The sequence below is a fragment of the Orycteropus afer genome, unplaced genomic scaffold, assembly GCF_000298275.1.
Source record: "Orycteropus afer afer isolate SDZICR_OR568_19922 unplaced genomic scaffold, OryAfe1.0 scaffold00282, whole genome shotgun sequence".
Classification (NCBI taxonomy): Eukaryota; Metazoa; Chordata; class Mammalia; order Tubulidentata; family Orycteropodidae; genus Orycteropus; species Orycteropus afer.
Window position 1 is genome coordinate 447131 of NW_006921869.1, and position 17177 is coordinate 464307.

Consider the following 17177-nt stretch of genomic DNA (forward strand, 5'->3'; position numbering starts at 1 on the left):
CCTTGTCAGATATGTTATTACCAATATATTTTCCCAATCTGTAGGTTCTCTTTTGACTCTTTTGGAGAAGTCTTTGGAAGCACATAAAAATTTAATTTTCAGAAGGTCCCAATCATCTCGTTTCTCTTCTGCTGTTTGTGCATTTTGAATTATGCTTGATAGTCTATTTATGCCATATACTAGGGCCCTTGAATTTTCCCCAAGGAACTGTATAGTTTTAATTTTTTTTTACATTGTTTTTGACTACTGTATTTTTTTCCATATATAATCTACTCATGTAAATAACATATACAACATACAGCTGCTTAGCAAAGGAACATGAGTGGTGAGGTTTGCAAAAACCTTATAATGGCTTTGTTACTTGTGTAAAAGTAGGGTAAACTCTAGATTTTATTTGGGTTTCACTAATGTTTTTCTGTTCCAGGATCCAGTCCAAGGAGCTACATTGCAATAAATGTAATTTTTAAGTGCAAATTTAAACATTTACTTAGTAAAAGATCAAACAATGAGGATTTTAAAACTAAGCTTGAAATGGGGGTCATGGAGGTTGGCTCAGAGTCCTGGGGAAGATTAAACTTCTTGAAAGGACTACTGATCAATTAATACAAGCAACAATACTATTAATAACAGTTACTATATATTAATCACTAGAATCTACTCAACAGCAAACAACACACACACAGAGTACACACATTTGCCAGGCACTGTTTAGGCACTTTATAAAGAATATCGTATTGATTCCTCACACTCACCTTACGAGGCAAATACTGTTATTACCTCTATTTTCCAAATTAAAAAAAGGAAGTCCCTGAAAGGTTAAGTAATCACTCAAGGCGAAAAAAGCTATGGATTGGGGGCACTAGATTTGACTTTACAAAAAGCTCTTGCTTTTTTATTAGGATAGCAGTACTGTATCCCAAATTTTTATAGTTTGAACTTTTGCTAATTTAAAAGTAACTATGGAGCTCTGGGAGCATAGTGGCTAAGGCACTTGACTGCTAAACAGAAGGCTGGCGGTTCAAACCCACCAGCCACTCCTCAGAAGGAAGATGGGGCAATCTACTTCCATAGTGATACCACATCAGAAACCCAAGGAGGGGTCGCTATGAGTCAGGTCTGACTCGACAGCACCAAACAACAACAACATGTTAAATGAATATAAACTTTAAAAGAATTATTATTATTATTTAAAGAACAAACAAAGCAGTTCTATAATTGATACCCAAGAGGGCACAAATCCTTAGTAGAACTCTGAGGCAGGTCAGGTTTAGGAAAGGATTTGGGAAAGCAGGGTCACCTTCAGGCAGGTAGACAGAGTGAAGTGGGAGCACTGCAGATACCTGAATGCGCTGAGGAGAGGCTACTGCAGAGTCAGTGGAAATTATCTGGATGCGCGGGGAGGGGCTGGTCATCCCTGGAGATTCCGGCCGAGAGGTCTGAGCACGTGGTACCTGTAGGTGAGAAGCATGCTGGATCACAAAGAGGCTCAAAAAGATGTCCAATAATTGCCAAAGGCCTGAGGATCACATCTCTTGCTTCCACTGCTGTGGCCTTGAGTGATAAACCCTTGCAGTTCCAGAGTATGGATCAGAATGACAAAGGAGTCAATGAGATAGTGCCACCAGACGGCCCTGAGAAAACATGACCTTACAATAGCCATTTCTAATGTTGAAAATGAGAGGGGAAAAAAACCACAGGAATTTTCAGTTCTGCTTTGAACAACCTTAATTACTTTAAGTAAGGTAATTAAAAGCTAATAAAATAATTTTTTAGACGTTATCTTTCATTTTTTCACTCTTAAAAGTCATCTATAAAACATTCCTTTAAGGGTACAGTTTCCCCATGAAAGGCTCTCAACACCATCAGAGATAGCAGAGAGCAGCATTACACTGAAAATTTCTGGAATTGGTACTTTCAAAAGGGATGGGGATGGGAGAAGGCCATCACGCAAAGGTCAGAATTTAGTCACTAACCATCCAAGATAAGGTTCAAGGTTATGAGTGGTCCCTTGGGCACTAAAAGTGGGCATACTACTTTTCCTTGATTAAAAATATACCATATAATCTATGCTATTGAATTGTACATGGAGCAATTATTGAGATGGTGTATATGTTTTGTTACGTGTATTTTCACCACACACACACACAAATTTAAGTATGTCATGAACCAATACTTCCAAAACACTTCCAAAAAAATAAAATAAAAGATGAGCGAACACTTCACAACTTATTCTATGAGGTTAGTATTATTCTGGTACCAAAATCAGATAGGCATAATAAGAACTACAGAACAATAATATCCCCTATGAATACAGATGCAAAAATCCTCAACAAAATACTGAAAAAAACCAGGTACCATCAAGTCAATTCCAACTCATAGTAAGCTTATAGGACAGAGACCTGCCCCACCGGGTTTCCAAAGCTGTAAATTTTTATAAGCAGACTGCCTCATCTTTCTCCCAGGGAGCAGCTGGTGGATTTGAACCACCGACCTTCTGGATAACAGCTCAATGATTTAATCACTACACCACCAGAGCTCCTTCCAACAAATATTGTTGTTAGGTGTCGTCAAGTCGGACCCGACTCATAGCGACCCCTCCGTGGGTTTCCAACAAATATTAGGAAACCAAATTCAGCAGCATATAAAAAGAATTACATACCATGGCCAATTGGAATTTATCTGGGAATACAAGTTTGGTTCAACATATAAAAATCAATCAACATAACACACCATATTAATAGAATAAAGGACAAAAGCCACATAGATCATCTCAATTGACACAGAGCATTTGACAAAATCCAACACCGTTTCATCATTTAAAAACAAAACAACAACACCACTCAAAAAACTAGGGATAAAAGGAAACTTCCTCAACCTGATAAAGAATATCTATAAAACTCATAGCTAACATCATATTTCATGTTGAAAGAATGAAAGCTTTCTCCCTAAGATCAGAACAAGACAAGGATGTCTGTTCTCACCACTTCTATTCAACATAATACTAGAGATTTTAGCCAGGATCTTTAGGCAAGAAAAAGAAATGAAAGGCAACCAGATTGGAAAGGGAAAAATAAAATTATCTCTATTTGCAGATGACCTGATCTTGTATATACAGGACATGATCTTGTATATACAAAAGCCTAAGGAAGCCACAAAAAAATTCTAAGAGCTAAGGCATTTGACTGCTAACCAGAAGGCTGGCAGTTCAAAGCCATCAGCCAGTCCTTGGAAGGAAGGTTGGGATCGACTTCTGTAGTAATACCGCCTCAGAATCCCAAGGAGGAGTCACTCTGAGTTGGATCTGACTTAATGGCAGTGAGTTTGGTTTTAGTTTGGTTAATAAATGAATTCAGTAAGTTTATAGGATATAAGATCAATATATAAAAATCTCTTGTATTTCTGTATACTAACAATGAGCAATCCAAAAATGAAATTAAAAAAAAATTCCACTTATAATAAAAAAGCATAAAATACTCTTGCTGTTGTTAGGTGCTATTGAGTTGGCTCTGACTCATAGTGACCCTATGCACAGCAGAATGAAACACCACCCAATCGTGTGTCACCCTCATAATCCTTGCTATACCTGAGCCCACTGCTGTGGCCACTGTGTCAATTCACCTCGTTGAGGGCCTTCCCCTTCTTCACTGACCCTCCACACCGAGCATGATATCCTTCTCTAGGGAATGGTTCCTCCTGACAATACGACTGAAGTAGGTGAGATGAAGTCTAGCTATTCTTGTGTTCAAGGAGCATTATGGCTGCACTTCTTCCAAGACTGATCTGTTAGTACTTTTAGCAGTCCATGCTACTCCTAGCATTCTTCTCCAACACCACAACTCAAAAGCATCAACTCTTCTTTGATCTTCCTTATTCACTGTCCAGCTCTCACATGCATAAGAGGTGACTGAAAATACCATAGCTTGGGTCAGGTGCACCTGAGTCTTCAAGGAGACATCTTTACTCTTCAGCACTTTAAAGAAGTCTTTTGCAGCAGATTTGCCCAATGCAATACACTGTGTGATGTCTTGACTGCTGCTTCCATTGGTGTTGATTGTGGAACCAAGGATTATAAAGTCCTTGACAACTTCAATCTTTTCTCCATCCATTGTGAAGCTGTTTATTGGACTAGTTGTGAGGACTTTGGTTTTCTTTATATTGAGATGTAATCCATACTGCAGACTGTAGTCTTTAATCTTCATCAGTAAGTGTTTCAAGTCATCCTTACTTTCAGCAAGCAAACTTGCGTCATCTGCATATTGCAGGTTGTTAACGAGTCTTCCTCCAATCCTGATGCCACATTCTTCTTCATATAATCCAATTTCTCGGGTTATGTGCTTAGCATACATATTGAATAAATATGATAAAAGGATACACCCTGACGCACTTCCTTCCTGATTTTAAACCATGCAGTATTCCCTTGTTCTGTTCAAATGATAGCTTCCTGGTCTATGTTCAGGTTCCTCATGAGCACAATTAAGTGTTCTGGAATTCCCATGCTTCTCAATGTTATCCATAATTTGTTATGATCCACACAGTTGAATGGTTTTGCATAGTAAATAAAACACAAGTAAACATCTCTCTGGTATTTTTTGCTTTCAGCCAAGATCCATCTGATATCAGCAATGATATCCCTTGTTCCATGTCCTCTTCAGAATCCAGCTTGCATTTCTGAAAACCTTATGAATAGCAGTGAAACACTGTCTGTCAGTTTGTCATCCTGTGGTGGCTTGCACATTGCTGAGGCTGGAGGCTATACTACCAGTGTTGCAAAATGCCAGCAGGGTTACCCATGGTGGAGAGGTTTCAGTGGAGCTTCCAGACTGAGACAGACTTGGAAGAAGGAAGAGCCCATCCACTTCTCAAAGACAATGAAAACAATAAAACACTTGTTATGTGCCGTCAAGTCAGATCTGACTCTTAGCGACCCCTCCTTGGGTTTCTGAGGCGGTATCCCTACAGAAGTAGATTGACCAACCTTCCTTCTGAGGAACAAAATACTTAGGAGTTTCTGGAGTACAGGAAATATGTTATTTTTTAACCTGGGTAGTAGTTACATGGGAATGTTCTCTCTGTGATAATTCCTTGCATTCTATATGTATGAATTACATATGTATATATATTATAATAAAAGCTTTTTTAAAAATAGCAGTATTCAAAATATATTTTGTAAAGACTCAAAAAAACTTTCTAATTTACTAAACTGAGGGCAACTACCATGTGACTTGTCCACCCTGCACTTCAACTTGATAAGCATTTACCTTGTGCCACTTGGTGCTGTAAAGTGGCTGCACAGAAGCAGTCAGAAGTGGCCCTCCCTTTGAGCATCTGTGGAAGAGGATGGTTGGCTACAGAGAAAATATGCCAGTTGGGCACTGGGACTATTATTCACTAGCTTTACAATCTTGCATGAGTAACAATTTTAAACTCCTTGGATTTTTTCCCTGTTAAGAGATAAGTTTGTCAGTTTTATGATTACTTTTATATGAGAAGCCTGAAACATTCTTTACAAATTTACCTGAGGAGGCACAGACCACACTGGCATCAGGCCCTTTGTAGCTCAGCAATAAATTTAGATTGGGTGAATATCCTTAAATATCCCTGGGATTCAGTATAGGGAAGTTAACTCTGGAAGTGACATAGCAACGGGAAAATGTTAGGGATCCCCTCCCTACTCCTGAGATCTTTAGAAAGGTATGTTCTAGAGGCATAAGGGGCAGTTTAGAGTGGTCTTGCTTGAAAGCAAAGTGATGCCATGATGAGACTCCTCAGAAATCCCTGCAACTGTGTGGATTTAGAGTCAATACTATGAACAGGTATCAAGGCAGGAAATCTTTTTTCCAGGAGCATTCCGTTGAGTATCATCCAGCACAATGATAAAATGTCAATTTGGTAATGAGAAATCAAACTCAACTGCCATCCAGTCAACTCTAACTCACAGCGATCTCCATTGGGTTTCCAGGTCTGTAAATCTTTATGGACACAGACTGCCCCATATTTCTTCCACAGAGCTGCTGGTGGATTCAAAACAATAACTTTTTGGTTAGTAGCCAAATGCCTTAACCACTACACCACCAGAGCGCCTTCATCTGGTAACAGGACATACAAATATTGGATGCATTTCTCATTACTTGAAGCATCTCCGTTACATCCTTTCCTGCCTGCCTTTTCAGTGCCCACTATTTTAGCCTACCTCTACCACTTCAACCTGCTCAAGTTGCAAAGGACAGAAGAATCACTGAATGCACAATGTAAATGCCTGATAACAGCCAAGTGTGTGTTATACTTTGGCTAGAGCACCTGCACTTTGATTGGAAAATTGTTAATCCAAAGGATTATTTAATTATTAGTCCAAAGGACTCAATTAAATCACTAGCATGCTAATATCAAAGTATGTTTGAACACAGGCCTTCCAAGCATGGTCTCCAACCTATACTTAAAGGGTAAAAATCAGCTGTTTCATTTTACATCCTTTTGAAAGTAATCCATGTTTGCCCAACACAAAAATGCTTATTATCTTGATTTTAGTAAAAGCCTTGGTCCTCTGGCCAGCTTCTCCTGACTTCTCAAGTTGGTATAAATGCCCTTTCTGGTCTCCCATAGTCCCCTGAGCTCTGGTAGCACAGTGCCTAAGGCATCTGACTGCTAACCAGAAGGCTGGTGGTTCAAACCCACAAGCCACTCCTTGGAAGGAAGACTAGGCAATCTACTTCCATAGTGATACCGCCTCAGAAACCCAAAGAGGAGTCACTATGAGTCCGATCTGACTTGACGGCAGTGAGTTTGATTTTTTTGGTTTTATAGTCCCCTGAATTGTAGCACTCTCCACAGGGTACTTACTGTAAGTGCCTGTTCACGTCTACTGTCTATCTCAGAGGGCAAGAGGGACTATCTCTTATTTCCCCTTTTATTCACAGGGCCAGGCACATATTCCAAAACCAAACTCACAACTGTGAAATCAATTCAACTCATAACGACCTTTCCTTGGGTTTCTGATGCAGTATCTCTACAGAAGTAGATTGCCCACTCTTCCTTCCAAGGAGTGGCTCCTAGGTTTGAATTGCCAGTCTTCTGGTTAGCAGTTAAATGCCTCAGGCACTATACCACCAGAGCTCCCAGGCACATGCTAGACCCACAGTAAAGGCTTAGTAAACGAATACTTTTAGGAAATCAGTAAGAAGGCTGTTCTATAGCTCTTAATATAATGTTTCATAGCTCCTGGAACTCTGCCCAAATCCTTCTTTATTCTTACTCCACATCTGTGCCTGTCTGCAGATACATTCTGCAGGTATTCCACAACACTTGGCTTGGCAAACTACTATGTAAACAAAGGAGTTTAAGCTTCTACTAACACAAGTGGATTTATAAGGCTGATGAGGAAAGTTCAAACATTTTCACCCTGGATTGAGAACCTTCTCCATTCCATTGCAACAGGACTCTGCCTGGCAGCAGTTTTTTAGGAATTAACTCTTAGGAAAAATGTCTGTGGTTTACATGCCGTCATTTGCTCAAAGCTGAACAAATAGGTTGGAGAGGATACCACAGCACTGGGCTAATGAACAAGTATTAAGAATTTCTAAATCTAAAATTTATTCTGGGTTTTGACTGTAACATTCCTATGGGTTATTAATAGGGTAGCAAAGTTACTTACCCTGTGGAAGAAACAGATTATGCAGATCTAATATGTTACAAATTTCATCTAGGAACTTTCTTCCTCTTAACACTCCCAACTTGTGGTGAAGGGTCAGTGGGTAGAGTTAACTTAAGCCCCCTTTGTGCTGCAATTTGCATCATAAAAAAAGTCTACAGAAGGCTGCTAAATTGCTTACTCCTCATCTTACACAAAGGATTAGAATTTTATAATGCTTACCCCTCATCTTACACAAAGGATTAGAATTTTATAATGATAGTGTGCCAGGGGGAGCTCTGGTAGCATAGTGGTTAAGACACTTGTCTGCTAACCAGACGGCTGGCGGTTCAAACCCACCAGCCACTCCTCGGAAGGAAGGTTGGGCAATCCTACTTCCGTAGTGATACTGCCTCGGAAACCCAAGGAGGGGTCGCTATGAGTCGGGGCCGACTCGACGGCACATAACAACAACAACAGTGTGCCAGGATCTTAAAATTATTTCTACTGATTAGCACTGAGTCTAGCTGGTCTTAATACTAAAGTCAATGAAGGACTCAAATGTGAATGTTATAAATATGCTTATACCGTTGTGATTCCAGCATCATTTATATCAGAAATAACACCCAGTTTTTGATTTTCCAGTTGATAATATAGATTAAAAAAAAAAATACAGCCCTAAATTTTTTAACACAAAAGCAAAGATCCAAAGTCAACTATTACTCAAATCTATGTACAACAGTGAGGTGTTTAAGAGCAACATGGTTTATGAACAATTAATCTGTTTGCAGGCAGATTAACCTGCTGGGGGGAGGGAGGAACCAAACAGCTTTTCCCTCACCTGAATCTATACAGCATATTCAAATACAAGTTCCTATGAAGAAATAATTTGCTAAGTGCTAAGAAGGAATAGTAAATCTAATTCAAATACACAGCAAGTGTATATGAAATACACCATATTACAAGGAGGCTTTCCTCAGGATATGAAAAAGAAAGCCTTCAAAATTGCAGTCATGTTTTCTTCAGGATACTTATATACTCACCATGGCTACAGCTCCCTGCAGCTTTGTGTACATTTTTCCTCAGCAACTACACAGGCCAAAGACAGGCCAAACCCAATGGAGTGGGATTGGTGTAGAAATTCACAGGCATTTGCTTTCAAACCCTGCCAACAAGGATTCCATTCACCAAACCCAGACAAGGCTGTTTAAAGATGTCTTCTCTGTGACCCTGCTCTGCTGAAGGTGAAGCACATCATCACTCCTAGTAACCAAGGAAGAAAAATTGACATGTTCCTGCTGTTTTGCCAGCTGCTAAAGCAGTTTGCCTAATGATATGATTAATAGCTTCTGGAGAACATGTACTTAGCTTTACAAAGTTCTCCCTTTACCTAGATTGTTGTTGTTGCTAAATTCTCCCACACCCCACACTTCTCCTAAAGATGACTTTTACTGAACTCAGAGCTCAGGAGAATGTTGCCATGGAGTTCAAACAACTCAAAGTACTATTAAAACTATAAGGCATGGAGGAAAGACTTGGAAAACTCAGAAAAACCACATTCTGCATACAGCATCTTCTATGTCACAGTACATTAAGCTAATATTTTTACTTTTATTAATTTTTTAAATTGTGATTTGGGTGAAAGTTTACAGAGCAAATTTACTTTCCATACAGCAGTTCACATATACTGTCTCATGACATTGACTACAATTTCCCACAATGCAACAGCTCCTTTCTCACTTCCTCCCCAGAGTTACCTCTTCCGTATCCTTCCCACTCCTGCCCCCTGAGCTGCCTCCCTGTACATACTCAGTTCTTTTATTCTCCCATGACTGTTCTTTCCAAGGAGTGGATCTACCTCATATGTTCACCTCATATGCCTGTCTTTTGTTTGGCTGGAAGCCACAGGAGTGGGTTCAATTCCAGACCTGAAGGGCAGCTAGGGGTCATAGTCTCAGTGGTTCCATCAGGCTCTATCAGACCAGCAAACTTGGTCCCCCCCCCCTTTTTTTTAAATGACTTAATGTTTTGTTCCACATTGTTCTTCCTCTCTATCCAGGATCTCCTACATAGATCCCCCTCAGAGTGGCTGACAGTGGTAGCCAGGCACCATCTAGTTCTTCTGGTCTCATAGTCATATAAGCTGAGGATCACATGGTGTACCAATCCCTGGACTAACTGTTTCCCTGCGTCTTTGGTTTTCTTCATTCTTCTTTGTTCTGAACAAGGAGAGATCCACCATTGCATCTAGATGGCCACTTGTAAGTGTTTATGATCCTAGTCACCACTCACCAAAGTAGGATGTGGAACAATGTTTAAAGTAGTATGTTATGACAATTGAGCTTGATGTCCCCTGCGACTATGGTTCTGAGACCACAGGTTCATGTACTCACTCCCTCTGGGTAGCTGGCTGTGGCCAAGCAGTGACTAAAACCTTGCCCCTTGTCAGTTATACCATATACCTGGGAAGTCTTACAGAACATACAAATATACTTGTAGAAACACTGTCTGCCAACTCTATACATGGTCTTGGGTACACTTCCCCCTGCATAGACATACCTAATAGTTCAGGCTGTCCACCCACCTGTGCACCCTTATATCCATGCTTGCCTTCACTGACAACACGGTACTGTATGTGTAAAAGGGTTCATCTCTGTTGTCTGTACCTCCCATGTGCCTCTCTATGTCTTCCACTTCCTCAATACCACTGTGGTGATCACTCATATTTGGTACATTGCCCTTCCCTTCACCCAAATCAATACTTTTCTCTACCTATCTAACAGTGTCCCCTTTCCTCCCTCCCACTCCTGGTAACCAACAAAGAAAATTTCCTTCCATATATAAACTTTCCTTGACTTTAAGCTAATATTTTTAAAGATATGGGTCTTGCAAACTCATCTTTCATTCAAAAAGGGAAGGCAACAAACATCACACTATTTGCACTACAGTACATACAAAAACACCCACAAGAATTAAAAAAAAAAAAAAAACCCATACCCCAAAACTGGGCTTACTTAAAAACATTTTACTATACCCACCCAACATATGCCCTGCACCAAGGATACACGGCAGAGTTCTGGCCTCACTTTCATTGGGGAAGGAAGATGGGCATACACAGTCAGTGCAAACTAGTGCTGTGAGAAACAGGGCCATGGAGTATCTTCAAGTCTAAGCCCTGCCCCTCTAAGGCCACAGTAGAAAGGGAGCTCCTGAAGTTACAGTAGTCTGTGGTAGGGAAGGGACAGAGCACCTGCCTCCAAATCAGGCTGTAAACTTTTCTGTCTGAGAGAGCGAGTCAACACTTGTTTTAATACCTCAACAAACAACTAACATGAAGTGAATGATGGAGGATCATTAAAATAAATGAAAGCTGGGGGGAAGAATAGGAAGAAAGAGGTTTTATGGATATGTACTTTTATGTGGAAATGTAGTGGGTGGGCAGAGAGAGGGAGGGACTTTAAAAAAAAAGGTTAATCTGTTGTTATGACTTTTTACTCCAGAAGTTCAAACATATGCCAACTTTAACTAGTTTGAGTGAAATGAATACATCATTCATTTTTCAGATCCTAGCAAGAACCCAGGCACACTAATCCAAAAGGGAAAAATTAATTGAGGGGAAAAATTCATCAAGGGATAAAATGAGTTAATTCTACTTTTTAAGAGCCCACTTCAATAACGAATTAAAATTTTATGAAACATAATACTTTATTCAACTAAGTATAGCCAGTAAAACGATATGTGAAAGAAAGAGATTAATTCAGAACCAGAAAGCTCAAAGACTAAAAACTGTTTAGGCCAACAGGTCTATATATCTCATCATAAAATTTGTTCATGCCTCCTGACCTCGTAATTCCACTTCTGGGAATCCACCTCACAAAAATTATCCTGAATATGAAAATGGATTTATCCATGTATGGTAAAAAGTTATGTTTCTAGGGAATATAAGACTTCCTTCCCTCTTTGAGGTCTGAGTGAGACAGTGCCTCCTTCCAACTATAAAAGCAAAAATGCCAGATTCTTGCTGTCCTGGTCAGAGGAAAGACAGGGGTGTTGAATGGATGCATTAGTCTGAGGTGTTGTACTGGAAGCTGGAGATCCACCCTGGCATGAGGTCACCAGGCCAGCTCTGCAGTGTGATCTGGGATGTTGTTTCTAGTTGCAAAGCTAATCTCCAGCCCTCCTGGAGGTGGTTATACAATGGCAGCTCTGTAATATTTTCTTTCACATATACTTAAAGGCAATGTTTTTTAAGTATCCCTTTTCTGTTTAAATCAGCAAGTGTCTACTGTTTAAGTCCCTTGACTAGTTAAGAATGAAAATTATTTATTTATAAATATTGTAACACAGACCAGAAGCAAGTTAAGTGGCCCGAACTACAAGATGGATTAATAAATTATGCCATGCTCCCTTGATATGTTATTTTGAGGCTATTAAACATGATGCTCCTGTAGGCTATGTAGCAAGCTGGGGAAATGATACTGACACAAAGTTGCATGCATACTGTATTACAATTGGAAGACAAAGGTGAAAAAAGACTGAAAGAGAATATTTTTAATTACTTAATAAATGAGACTTAGTGTTTACTATATTTCAGATACTGTTTTTAGGCAGTGAGAAAGTTTCTGCCTTTCTAGAATTTACATTCTAGTATAAAAATAAGTAAGTATTTATGTTTGTTAGATAGTGACAAGCATTATGGAGAAAGGTAAGAGTATGAAGGATATGGAGTGCCCAGAGGTGAAGGTGGAAATGATTCTTTTCTATAGTTGATGAAGTAATAAAAGAATAGTGATAATTGTGAAATGTTTTATTTTCCATCCCAAGTCTGAAATAATGGGGTTCTTCATACTTCTTTTGCTCATTTTTAAAACAAAACACCCTTTTTTACTTCTTGAAGAAAGAACAGAGAAAAAAAATTGTTTTTCTTCAATGAGACACAGAAGTCCACTATAAAAGATAATTTTCAGTCTCCTTGCTTATTAAAGAAATGTTACTGGAGACTTTTTTTTTTTTTTTTTTTTTCCAAACTAGGCTATGTCTCTGTAATCACAACACAAAATCATCCTGGTAGCTAGCTACACAGAAAAACTTATTTAGAATTTCCATGTTTGAGGGGCTTCAGGCAAGACCCTTAATTATTCTAAGCCTCTATCTACTCGTTTGTAAAACCGAGGTTAATACCTGGTTACCTCACAGGTTACTAGGAGGATTAAATGAGACAATAAATATAAAATGCAATGTACTACACAGTGCGACTGGGATCTTAAAAGCTAGCAAGCTGACATCTAGATGCAATGATGGGTCTCTCCTCGTCCAGAGCAAAGAAGAACGAAGAAAACCAAAATTAATGGAAACAATTAGTTCTAACAACTGGTACACCACTCGATCTGCAGCCTATATGACTATGAGACCAGAAGAACTAGATGGTGCCTGGCTACCACTGTCATCCACTTGGAAGGGGATCTATGTAGGAGATCCTTGATATAGAGAGAGAGAGAACAATGTGGAACAAAACTCAAAATCATTTGCAGGAAAAAAAGGGGGGGGAGGGGTGACCAGGTTTGCTGGTACGATAGAGCCTGGTGGAACTGCTGAGACTATGTCCCTAGCTGCCCTTCAGGTCTGGAACTGAATCCACACCCGTGGTTTCCAGCCAAACAAAAGACAGGCATATGAGCTGAACATTTACCTCAGGTAGATACACTCCTTGGAGAGAACAATCATGGGAGAAAGAAGGGCTGCTTATGCACAGGGAGACAGCTCAGGGAGTAGGAGCGCATGGAGGGATGGACACTGGGAAGAGGTTACTATGGGAGGAAGTGGGAGGGGAGCTGCTGCATTGTGGTAAATGGTGGTCAATGTCATGAGACAAAGTATATGTGAACTGCTGTATGGAAAGTGAATTTACTCTGTAAATCTTCACCCAAATCACAATTTAAAAAAAAAAAAAATTTCAAGGGGAAAAAAAAATGTACTACACAAATACAGGGCATTCAACTTTACAATTTCCTGATATTTGGCCCTGAGGAAATCAAGTCCACTGCTGAACTGGACCTGAGTAAGATGTTACCTCTTCCAATAGCAGATGCATCATATTTGATTGACTTATTTAGTAGAGGAAATGGTTTCATTTTCTAATACTGGTGATGCAATGATTAAGCACTGGCTGCTAACTGAAACATAAGTAGTTTGAACTCAGCAGCTCCTCCAAAGGAGAAAAAGACCTGTTGATCTGCTCCCATAAATATTATAGCCTACCAAACACTCTGGAGCAAGTTCTACCTTGTAATATGGGATCACTAGGAGTTGGAATCACAATGAAACATTTTAGTGGTTACCAGGGGTAGGGAGGACGAGGAGAGGGGAAGTCTTTGCTTAGGGAGCACAGTTTCTGTCAACCATGGTGGGATAATTTGGAAACTGATATTGGTAATACCTGCACAATGTGATAAACTACAGTGCACAAAACAAACTCACTGCTGTCAAGTCGGATCCAACTCATAGCAGCCCCTCCTTGCATTTCCAAGGTGGTATGCCACCAGAGCGCCTAACTTGGTTCAGTGAATTAATTAATATGGCCTTTCTAGCCACAGTCTTTGTAACTCCCACCAAATAACTGGGTGGGACTATGCAAATAAGGTGCTTATAGCCCACCAAGGGGATTGGACAGCACTGCTAATAATGCAAATAACATGCATGGCACCCTTTGAGGGTGAAACCAATAGAGTGTATGGAACCCTAATGAGATTGGTCAGTTTTGCCATTCCTGCTAGGTTAAAGAGTCATCCCAGAAATAGAAAGAGAGGACTTGATGCCCATAAACAAAGAAGAGCCAGGAATGAAGCATGTCCTTTTGACTCAGAGTCCTTGCACTGAGAACCTCCTAGACCTAGGAGACAGAGTTGGAACACCAGAGAAGGTGGGCTATGGGGCACAGAGTGGCAGAGAAATGGTGGCAGCAGAACCAGAAGACTGGTAAAAGATGAAGCAGTAAGCTTCGTAACTCATGGAGCAAAGTAGCTACTACAGTGGATGTGCTTACCCATGGAGCAAGAGAACGAGTACCTCTGAAGCCTTCCTGATAGACTAGGGTACTTGTTGGTGGAGCTAGGCCTGCCTACTGAAGTGGGCTGCCTCTAGGTACTTGAAGACAAAGCTAAATGAGCTTTGTAACACTTGACCAAGAAGGGCAGGAACCTGTCTTGACAGGGCCACGAGGAGTTGAGTGAACTGTCTTACACTGGAGACTTTGTCTGTATGCTTCCTGATACTGAGCTGCAGCCTGTTGATCTCGATCCCAAGTTGTAACCTGGTACCTTCCCTAAAAAAAAAACCCAAATGTACTGCCATGGAGCCAGATCTGACTCATAGCGAGCCCTCCTTGGGTTTCTGAGGCAGTATCACTATGAAAGTATATTTCTTAACCTTCCTTCCGAGGAGTGGCTGGTGGGTTTGAACTGCCAGCCTTGTGGTTAGCAGTCAAATGCCTTAGGCACTACGCCACCAGAGCTCCTGGTACTGTAACTTCCCGAATATACCCCATTAATTGTGAGCACTGTGCACTCTGTGTGGCCATTACAATGAATCATCAAACCCAGCAGAGAAGCAGAGAGTGGCAGGAAGGGATGGCTTGTGTCAGAATAGGTAAAAAGATTGGAAGGTGGAGGTGAATTTGACCTCTTCCTCACAGGAATCAGCCCTGGGCTGATGTTGATGGTGATTCTCTACCTCATGAAGTTAGATTAGGTTAAACACTCCTGGCATGTCATTCTAACAAAAATGTAATCAATGTCACTGAACTCGGTATATAAGAAATATTGAATTAGAAAATATTTTATTTCTACCACAATAAAATAATTTTTGAAAGTACTGTAACAAAAAGGAAGGTCTGAAAGAATTGAGAACCCTTGTCTTTGACAAAAGTAGCTCTGATGGCATAGAGCTGCAAAGATGGCACAGATGCAGCATAGATACACTGTTAGCATTCGACTGCTAAACAGAAGGCCACAGTTCCAACCTACCAGCCACTCTGCAGAAGAAGACGGGGAAATCTACATCCATAAAGATTTACTGCCTTAGAAACACGATGGGGGTCACTATGAGTCAGAATCAACTCCATGGCAGTGTTTTTTTTTTTTTTTTTTTCCTGGTGTTTGAGTACGGATCCCAGAGCAAAGGGTCACACAATGTATATTCAATGAATGCTTGCTGAATTAACAAATGAATTAATTAATACCCCATCTGCCTTTTATATCTAAACCTATAGGTTTAAAAAAAAAAAAAAAGGAAGCTAAAATTCGATTCAAATAGGTTTTGATCCAGCAATTCTACTTCTATCTACTAATTTACTCACACATAGGAGTCCAAGGATGCATACATAATATTAGTTGCAGCACTATTTATTACGTTTTTGTGTTTATATTTAATTGGTGATTATATGTTGGAATGACTTGCCCACGATTTTCATTTTCTTTGGTCTGTATATTATCTGTGTAAGCAGGATACTGTGCTGGGCTACTCTATTCACTAGTTGGCAGCACTTATACACTCACCACCTGTCTCCTTTCCCACTGTCAGCTTCCTATAGGTCCCTGCTGTCTTTGGCAAACGGAGCCTATTCTTAGGTCCTGTTTTCATTCAGGTTTTCCCACTAGTTGGTGCCTAATCCACTTTTATATACTTCCTTTCAAAGCTCAGGGCTACAGGATTATCTTCTGTATCTCTGTCAATTGGTTTCTCTTTGTTGAAGAGAATCTGTGTAGCTTGTCTGCCTCTTCTGCCATCTTTGCAGCACTATATATGTTTGAGAAAATCTGGAAACACCTAAATGTGTATCCATAGTGGAATGCCCAAAGAGGATATATCTAATTTACATAATACTATATAAAAGTAGTCCAAATGGTGCAATGGCTAAGTACTTGGCTGTTAACCAAAAGGTTGGTGGTTCAAACCCATGAGTTGCTCCATAGGAAGAAGATGTGGCAGTCTGTTTCCATAAACATTACAGCCTTGGAAACCCTATGAGGTAATTCCACTCTCTCCTATAGGCACTATAAGCAGGAATTGATGCCATGGCACACAACAAGTAACAATAAAAAGAGCCCTGGCAGTGCAATGGTTAAACTGTAGGCAATGGACAGCCCCAGGGTTACAGGTGAGGAGAGACAACTCAGGGACGCCCAAAGCTGCAGGCCAGAAGAGCAGGAGAAAGGGGATTAAAAGCCAGGAAGCCAAAGAAAAGAGCAATCAGCTGAAGGGATTAGGTGAGGAGAGGAAACTGAGGCCCGCCCAAAGCAGCAGGACGGGAAAGCAGGAGAAAGGGGATAAAAGCCAGGAACCAGGACGGAAGAGCAGTCAGCCCCAGGGATACAGATGAGGAGAGACAACTAAGGGACGCCCAAAGCAGCAGGCCGGAAGAGCAGGAAAAAGGGGATTAAAAGCCAGGAAGCCAGACATAGGAACAGTCAGCCACAGGGACCCAGGTGGGGGTGATACGAGAGGTCTCCAACAGCAACACAAACTTGTCTGTCGGTTTGTCCTACTGTGGTGACAT

General features: G+C 40.4%; 1 protein-coding gene across 1 annotated transcript in view; it reads right to left on the reverse strand.

The window, feature by feature from the left end:
• Window positions 1–17177, reverse strand: part of NR2C2 (nuclear receptor subfamily 2 group C member 2) — a 126416-nt gene that overhangs the window by 74704 nt on the left and 34535 nt on the right. Inside the window, exon 2 of the mRNA XM_042782278.1 lies at window positions 1341–1451. Within this exon, the coding sequence (XP_042638212.1) occupies window positions 1341–1451 (111 nt within the window). The remainder of the gene's footprint in view (window positions 1–1340; window positions 1452–17177) is intronic.